The sequence below is a fragment of the Grammomys surdaster genome, unplaced genomic scaffold (assembly GCF_004785775.1).
Source record: "Grammomys surdaster isolate TR1022 unplaced genomic scaffold, NIH_TR_1.0 67, whole genome shotgun sequence".
Lineage (NCBI taxonomy): Eukaryota > Metazoa > Chordata > Mammalia > Rodentia > Muridae > Grammomys > Grammomys surdaster.
In genome coordinates, this window is record NW_021604569.1 from 6,574,630 (window position 1) to 6,583,893 (window position 9,264).

At 41.3% G+C, this 9,264-nt stretch overlaps 1 protein-coding gene across 1 annotated transcript in view; it reads right to left on the minus strand.

Moving 5' to 3' along the window:
- Positions 1-226: 226 nt before the first annotated feature.
- Positions 227-9,264, minus strand: part of Pus10 (pseudouridine synthase 10) — a 31,566-nt gene continuing 22,528 nt past the window's right edge. The window contains exons 13-15 of the mRNA XM_028778768.1: positions 7,466-7,608; positions 3,577-3,676; positions 227-1,398 (exon numbers count right to left, since the gene is read on the minus strand). Of these exons, the coding sequence (XP_028634601.1) occupies positions 1,360-1,398; positions 3,577-3,676; positions 7,466-7,608 (282 nt within the window). The 3' untranslated portion in view covers positions 227-1,359. The remainder of the gene's footprint in view (positions 1,399-3,576; positions 3,677-7,465; positions 7,609-9,264) is intronic.

The window sequence follows — 9,264 nt, forward strand, 5'->3', positions numbered from 1 at the left end:
TCCCCTTTGCGATTTTCTGACAATGAAAACCCTTTGCTATCATTCACACATGATGAAACACACTTTCAAAGGTACAGACTGCCCTTTTCATCTCAATCAAAAACATATTCCTGATATAATACATCTTAAGGATCAGTGTGAATTGTGTGCAAAGATGAGAAATGTGAATAATCAATCAAATCAATGCATCAAAAAAAAGTCAAGAAGTTACACTTGCACTAGCTGATGAAAGTTTTACTTAAATCTAAATTTTATTGAGTTTCTCTTCTGGTATTTTTAATGATGAATTCATCTTCTTCTGGTTCAATGTTTAAGATCTCTCTTCACCATGCCATTACATGTGACAATTATATGAGATCATATAAGACATACATTAGCCATTTCTTGGGGGTGCTACTTGATATCCAAGTTCCCGAAGCCAGCCTCCTGGCTTTGTAAATCTATCTGGGATTCTTGGGAGGCACGGTCATCCACAGGGGCAGCAGGGGCTCCTGACAAGGTTTATAAAAAGGACCCTAGAGACATAACTCCCAAGTTCCATTAACTATCTTTAGACCTGGTTATGAAAGTAACTAAGTGTGTCATTTAACTTTTGTTTCCTTGTTTAGGTAATTAGATATAATGTTAGATATTCCACTTGAAATTAGAAATTAGAAAACATTTGAAATTAGAAAATAATTGAAACACTGGGACAAAAGTTACTGAAGGCACTTGTTTCTCTTACATAAAAGACAAAAGACATAGGCAGTGTCTAGAGTATGTCTCCAGTGATAAGGTGTCACTTGCTTTTGCAGTAGACACATACTGACAATTTTCAATTGTCTAGTAACTTGAAGTCATAAGGACTATGACAAATCATTCCTTAAAGTACTTCTAATAGAAGCTTGATTGAGGGTAATTGGGAAAATATTAATATCAGATTTGCATTTGACATATTAGGATACTACAGGACACTCTTCCACTGAGTCTAGTTGTAACATTTATTCAGATGATCTGAAAGCTTTAGCAAATAACTTTAAAGGTATTGTCTCCTATGGGAGATTATGCTAGAAGTCCTAGCCCTCCTGGCTGACAGTGCCTCCTACTCTATGCCTCTCTAAGTAACAGAATTTGGAAGGAAAATGGTTTGATTCCTCCTATTTTGGTCTTATGGTCATGAGACAGGGAATGAGAAAACATAAGACAGTCTTAGAACAACACAACACAAAATATGTGTACATATAGCTCCTGAGATGCTGCAGTGAACTTTAGGGACAGATCAACACGATCCAAGTGGTTTGGAAGACACCGCCACGGTGGGTAAACAGCCGTTTTCCAGGATATGCCACCTGGATGTCCACATCATGCCAAACGTGAGAGCTAGTCATCCAGAGCAGGTGGCCAGTCAACATCTACAGACTAAAAGGAGGAAAACAAGCCATTAGAACAGAAATTCTGAGCCTGGCAGTGGTGGCCCACGCCTTTAACCCCAGCACTTGGGAGGCAGAGGCAGGTGGATTTCTGAGTTCGAGGCCAGCCTGGTCTACAGAGTGAGTTCCAGGACAGCCAGGGCTACACAGAGAAACCCTGTCTCGAAAAACCAAAAAACAACAACAACAACAAACAAAAACAACAAAAAAACAAAAACAAAAAACACAGAAATTCTGGCAAGCATTTCTGGGGGTAGTTTTACTGTAATGCAATGCTAAGAGCTACAACACTGATGGCCATTTCTGAACTAACAGAGACACAATTACTATTAGGCCTCTAACTCCTAAGAAAAGAAACTGAAAAACTATAATGTCAGTTATGAGTAAAGTATAAACAAATTCAAATTTGGGTAGCCACACTATTTTTCCTCAGAAGTCTCAAAAATGATTGTTCTGACTATCCTTCAGTCTACCATCCTTCTATTTAACATAGCAAAACTGTAGGGCCACATGCTGAGAAATGTGTCATTAGGTGACTCCATCACTGGGCAAACACCATGGTGTACTTATTTAAACTATGGTATGATGTCACTAGGTGACTCTAAGTGGGACCACTATTGGCTAGAATGGCACATGGCTCAAGCAGTCTGTGATTAAATGTGAGGAAGAGAAATACAGAAAATCAGCAGCACCAGAAAACCATCAAGTATCTTCTCATCTCAGAATTCTTCAAGCCAGGTATCATGAAATGTACCTGGAATCTGAGCACTTCAGAGAGAGAGGCAGGAGGATCGAGCTCTCAGCCTATCTGGGCTCCGTAAGATCCTGTTCCACAACATAAATGTAACTAAATGAATCCCATTAGTCTCCACTGCTATCACTGTTCTTGTAAAGTCACAGCAAGCAATCTACTCCAGCCCACATAATCACACTCCAGACACACCAAAACATACAGACTCACACTCTGGGCAGGCCAAACACATCCTATCTTGGTTTCTCTGTCAGACTTTAAAAGAAAGGCTTCACTGGGTGCAGTGTTGAACATCTGTACTCACAGCACCGGGAGCCTGAGTTAGGACAGATCAGTGGATACTAGCCTGAACTACTTGGCAAGTTCTAAGCCAGCCTGGGCTGCATTAAGACCAAACAAAAGCAAAAGCTTAATGTGGCTTACTGACACTCATGCATTCATTAGCATCAAAGGTCACTTCACACTCCAGATTCCCTAACAGCAGAAAAGGCAAGGTACACACAGCACAAAGTCTTCATAAATCGCAAGATGTATATGTGTGGATGCTCATTCATACACACATGTGCCCATGCTACAACACATGATGAGATGAAAGTGGGGTCTCTGCTTCTACCATGAGCATCCTAGGAACTGAATTTAGTGGAACCTTGGCAGTAACTGCCATTGCTGACATGATCCCAGCCCTAAAATCTTTCCATCCAACTCAAGTTTTGAGAGCAGCTATCTCTAAGTTGCCCTGGCTGTCCTGGAATTGTGTAGACCAGAGTGGTCTTCAGCTCAGAGATTCTCAAGTGCTGGGATTAAAGGTATGCACCACTCCCACCCCTACCCGCCTACCCCACCCTGCCCAGCTCTAACATTCTTTACTACACATAACCCTAGCATTTGGAAGTATGGGAGGCACAGTTCCAATTTCCTTGTTTTCTTTAAGGGCTTAACCTGATGCCATCGGTAAATTAGTAAGCAACAGTACCTGATACCAATTAGTAAATTAGCTATATAATCCACAAAAATCGCAAATGGGATCCTGGTTTGTTGTTGTTTGTTTTAATAAGAGTTCCAAAGATAATTCTTTCCAGTATAGGGCTGGAGAAATGCACAATGGTTAAGAGTATCAGCTACTCCTTCAGAGTACCTGTGTTCCATTCCCAACACCCATGGGGTGGCTTGTGACCATTTGTAACCCAGGTTCTAGGGCACCCAGCACCTCCTTCTTAACTCTGGGAGCACCAGGCACACATGTGGTGCACAGACACATGCAGACAAAATACTCACAGACAAAAAGAAAATAAGCCTAAAACACAAAACACCCTCCAAAAAATATGGAGACAGGTAGTGCTACTCGGTTTATTGTCAGAAGACCTAACGTGGCGAAGTATGACTTACAGACGTGCATTTCCCCATAAAATACTTTACCTCCACATCTAGCTCAAGAATGTCTGCGGTCACGTTCATCAGAGAGCCAATGTTTGGCTTGGTTCTCCCAAAGTCTCCGTGTACAAATTCTTTAATGTAGCTATGTCTCTTTAAGGAAAAGATTATGCAGTACCAACTACTTTGGCAAGTAGAAGGGAAAAATAAATAGAATTTTAAAATGTTACAAAAGAGAGGCCATTTCTAAACTCTGACTTGAGAGGTGTATCTTAAAAAATAAACTATGGCAAACTGGTTCCCTCCAGCCTGCATGCCAACATATAACCAAACCTGTTTACATCAAACTTACCAAAGGCCAGAGCCTTTCTCTGAGTCAGGGTGTCATGCAGCCCAGACTACAGAAACGTGGCCTCCTGCTTCCACCTCCCAAGAGAGGGATGGAAACACTGGCAGCCCTGCCCTCAGCCCCAGGCTTTGGGTTTTTTCTAATTAGCTCATCTTAAAGGTTAGGGCATACATTAAACCAGCTATATAATTCCATTTTTTTGTTTATTTGTTTTTGAGACAGCATCTCACCATGTAGACCTAGCCTGAAACTCACTATATAGATCAGGGTGGCCTCAACCTCATAAAGATTTGCCTGCCTCTGCCTCCTGAGTGCGGGGGTTAAAGGCTCATGCCATCATTCCCAATCCAATACTTTTCTTTTTAAGCTTTTGTTTGTGTGTGTTTGTTTTCACCATTTCTATTGTTATCTGGTCCCATTTTTCAATAATGGTAATTGGTATCTACCAAATGATGTTTCCACAAGACCACAAAGAAAGTATCCTCAGTGATGGGGTACCCTGTAATACATTAGTATTAAGATGGAAGAGAAAATTAAAGTAGTAATTTAATCTTTTTAAAAATTTTTTTTAGATGGTTTTTTTTTTGAGACCAGGCTAGCCTTGAACTCACAGAGATTGGACTGCCTTTGCCTCTGGAGGGCTGAGATTAAAGGATCACACCACCACCATCTGTCTAAAAACTAATGTGTATTATTTATGATGCATGTGTGTCTTTTGAGTGTATGGCATCCATGTATGTTTGGTGTTATAGGACTGAAAAGGGAGTGGGAGCCCCACCCCCACCCTTGAGTTATAGGCAATCTTTGTTTGTTTGTTTTGCTTTTTGTTTCTTTCTGTGTTTATACTTCTAGGTGTTTTGCCTTAGAACCACTAAGTAGTAGAGGCTGTCTTGAACATACAGCAACCCCAAGTGCTAAGATTGAAGATAGGACCATCAGAGCCTAGCTAAATTCTTTTGGGAGCTGGTTTTAGCAGCTTTGTTTTCTTCAAATAGGTCTCTACATTCTGAAGGCAATGGTTAAATCTGAAATTTGTTATTAAGATTAGCATTCGGCCGGGCGTGGTGGCGCACGCCTTTAATCCCAGCACTTGGGAGGCAGAGGCAGGCGGATTTCTGAGTTCGAGGCCAGCCTGGTCTACAGAGTGAGTTCCAGGACAGCCAGGGCTACACAGAGAAACCCTGTCTCAAAAAACCAAAAAAAAACCCAAAAAACAAAAAAAAAACGAAAACCAACAAACAAACAAACAAACAAAAAGATTAGCATTCGACAGGACTCTACTGTAGCCCTAACTCTATCCGAAAAATACACCTCTTCTCCATTGTTCACTAAAAAACAGTAACAAAAAAGCAGCAGTAGGTTGCATTAGTAAAACCACAATGGAGTAGAAAGCAGTCCATAGTTAGTACAGGAAAATGGCGGCATCCTCCAGGAGCTGAGAAGCAGCAGCAGCACAGGTTTTCTTACTACTCCCCTACTGTCTGTTTGACTCAAACAATTACCTAGTAACTTCTTTTCCTTAATTCATAATTTCTCTTTAATTGCCATTTTTTTTCTCTGGTTTTCTTCAGAGAAAGCTAGTAACAATAAAGAAAGCAACAGACCAAAAAGCCCCAGAAAAAGCAGTTGAAAGGTGTGGCCCTTGCTCATGCTCATGCTGGAGGGGTACGGCAGAGGGCAAATGGACCTGGCACTGAGCCACAGGAGACCAACAGCGGAAACGAGCTGAGTGCATAAAGACCCAAATACTGCGAAGGTAGCACTACGAGGTAGCTATAGTTTTACCAGTTTTTCTGGGCTAACATATTAAATTAAGTACATGTATGTGGTTGTTTGCAAAAATGTCTTAACAGGTTTGAAAAGGTATTAGTTTCTTCAAAAGACACAGCATTTCTTCTTGGTATGTAAAACTAAAGACAGGACTTGTTTTACTTTGCTTTTATAATCTGAGGGAGGTCATGAAGCTCAGTTAAAGGATATGTACTTATTGTGAATGAGCCCTGGGTTCAATCCCCAATACCAAAATAAAAATAAATTTTAACTTGTGATTTCTTTGAACTCCATCTACAATAACCAAATGTGCTCCAGACAATAAAGATAAAAGAAGCTGCCCACCAGTCTACACAAACCACCCTGGATTCAAACTACAAGATTTAGAAGCTATTTGGAGTAGATAAGCTCTTCCTCCAGTGCAGCTGGGTCAGTCCAGGCCATTCTAGGGTAATACAAAGGAGTATGTGAAGAGGAGAGGCACACTACTTATAGCAGTGCAGAGATGAAAGCTTCTGGGGACTAGCCCTGACTCCTCCCACTCTGGAGAGGTTTGTGTTAGATTCAGAACTCCTTCATACCAATTAGAAGAGATTTATCATTTCATGCTACTGGATCTCTCTCTCTCTCTCTCTCTCTCTCTCTCTCTCTCTCTCTCTCTGTCATATACATAATACATACTTACATACATCATACGTACATACATACATACATACACACACCCCTTAGGAGAGCACTAGGAAAACCAGGCATGGTGAGACATGCCCATTATCCTGGCACTTGGAAGGCAGAAGCAGAATCTTGAGACCAGGGACAGCCTAGGATTCACAGTGAGATGTAGTCTTATAAGAAAGTAAATATTAGACTAAGCCTAAAACACTGACATACTCCAATTAAAAACTCAGTTCTGACCCTAATGCCACAAGTCAGAATATGTTATACACAAATATCAGCTTTGACATGTAGCTATTTAGAACTCCAAGTACCAATCTGTCCTACTTAAAATACAGTCAAATGTTGAAACACTAACACCAACATATTATTGCTTAAGTAAGCAATATGTTGTGTTTCTTTTCCTTTTTCACGAAAGACCAGTATATTAGTTGCAATCAATATGTCAAGAAACACTGGACATGGTAATGTGTCTGTCTGTATTCCTGTTGTGTTCCTGGGAGGCAAAAACAGAAAAGAGCTTAAGTTTCTACAATGAGCCTGCCCAGGCAACACAGTGAGAGCCTGTCTCAACTTTAAAGAAAGTACAATACCACGGTTTCCTTCTACCACCCGTCTAACCAGTTGGGCAAACGCTGGAATACTTAGAGGACCAAATAGGGTTATGAACATGTGACTTGTAAAACATGTAAGGACAGCAAATGAATCAAAAGTACTTCCTGAGTAGATCATATGTTACACAATGGTAAGACACTGTACCGTAGCTGTAGACTCTAAAATTGACATTGAATTGATGGCTACCTCATGGTTTGAAACTCTGCTTTGAAACATAAATCAGAAAATAGACATCAAACAAAGACAGTGTTGATTCTATTCCAAAATATTGAATTAATAATGCAAGTTCTTTTCAAAATATCACAGACCACCTGAGGTGGCACAGGCTTGTAATCCCAGCACTTGGGAGGTGGAGGCAGGAGGATCAGGAGTTCACAGCCAGCCTGGAGTACATGAAATCTGAGGTATATTTAGAACACATTTCAAACAAACAAACAAAACCTCCCAGATCAAATGACCCATTTTTTAGGGCAGCATTAACTATCCTGATCCCATTCTGGTTAGGTCTCTGCAGAGGCAGAAGGATACGTTCCAGCTTGGGTCTTCAAATGCAGACGAAAATGATGCTCATCTAGGTAGTGTGTCTCCATAGAGTGAATGGCCCGAGTTCTCACAGCCAAAGGCCTTCGGTGAAGGACTCGGAGAGGTGTTTTCTGGTCAATCTTTAAGTCCTAGAGGAGGACACATGCAATCACAGTCAGAGTAGCCTCACAGCAAGGCCTGAGCCTGACTTTGTCTCCCATAGCTCACCACAGGAGCTCTCACTGTTGTTGTCAGAGTAGGTGGGATGGCTAATATCAGAACCAGCTGTATCTCCTTAGGCTCTAACTCAATGGGACTTCTCATAGCCTAGATCGTAATCACTCCTTTTCTGAATATTACTACTACCCATACCATAAGAGGGGGGCTCAGAGGGGAATGATCCCGAGGGCTCTCCTGCCTCGAAACTCAACGGATCAGTTGGGATTCTGGGATAGGACTTTGCTAGAAGACAACATTGTTACCTTTGTCTTTTAATGCTACAAAGAGGGCTGGAAGAGAAGCGGCAGGGAGACGGCAGGGCACTGAGTGTCACCTGTGTGTACGGGAAGTATGCACATCTTACGGACAATATACTCCTATTTTGGGGTTTGTTGTACAACAGATTGTATCTGGAAAGGTGCATCAGTGTTTATCGAAATGTTTCAGTTTAGTAAGGGTAACTAAGTCTGTACAGTGACTCACACTCTTCCAGTATTTCTCAGCCCAGAGTTACAAATATAATATCCGCATATATTTTAACAATTCAGATGGTTTACGTCGATACAGGCTGCTTTTTCTTATAATTATATCAAATTAAAGATTTCACCTCATGTTAGACGATATAAATTAAGAAGCAGGGATTCATACTATAAAAGGTCAACTACTTCAAGGTTTTAAAAATAGGTCTTAGGCAAACCAGAAAAGTCGGTTCTTAAGAACTCTAAATTCTCTGCAATTTCTTGCTGGAACAGCTCCTCCTGATTTGCATGACTGTGAGCAGCCGTTGCTCTGCTAAGAAAGGAAAGTCTACATTCCCTTCCAGACACTGCGGACTAGAGCAGGTTCCGACAAAGACCACACTTGAAGGGCATGGAGAGCCACAAAAGCAGGAGTCAACAGTCTCTCCCCACCATGATTCTTGTGACTATAATTCTTATGAGATGAGTGTTTAGGAGGCTTGACTTTTCTCTAGCCAAAAAGACAAATATGCTCAAGACTGAACCATGTGAGAGTTATAATGATGGATATAGGGCCATTCAGAAAGCAGAAACAGCTGGCCTTTAAGCTAGCTACTATTGTCTGGCATGGTGTCACACATCCTTTAATCCCAGCACTCTGGAGGTAGAGACAGATAGATCTCTTGTGAGTTTGAGGCCAACTTGGTCTATATTATGACAGCCAGAGTTGCACAGTGAGTCCCTGTCTAAAAATAATAACAAAAATTAATGGAGCTGGGCAGTGGTGGCGCACGCCTTTAATCCCAGCACTTGGGAGGCAGAGGCAGGTGGATCTCTGAATTCGAGGCCAGCCTGGTCTACAGAGTGAGTTCCAGGATAGCCAGGACTACACAGAGAAACCCTGTCTCGAAAAACCAAAAATAAAATAAAATAAAATAATAATAATAATAAATAAATACCTAGTGAGAGCTCCTCTCCCTGCTTCTGTTTCTTCCCTCTCAGTCACCAGAGCCAATCCCAACACAGCTCTCATCAGCTCTCAGGCCATGTGTCCTTTTTGGTCTGCTTTTCAGACCACAAAAGGAAACCATTACACCCACTCTTAGCACTGGTCTCCCACACATAGAC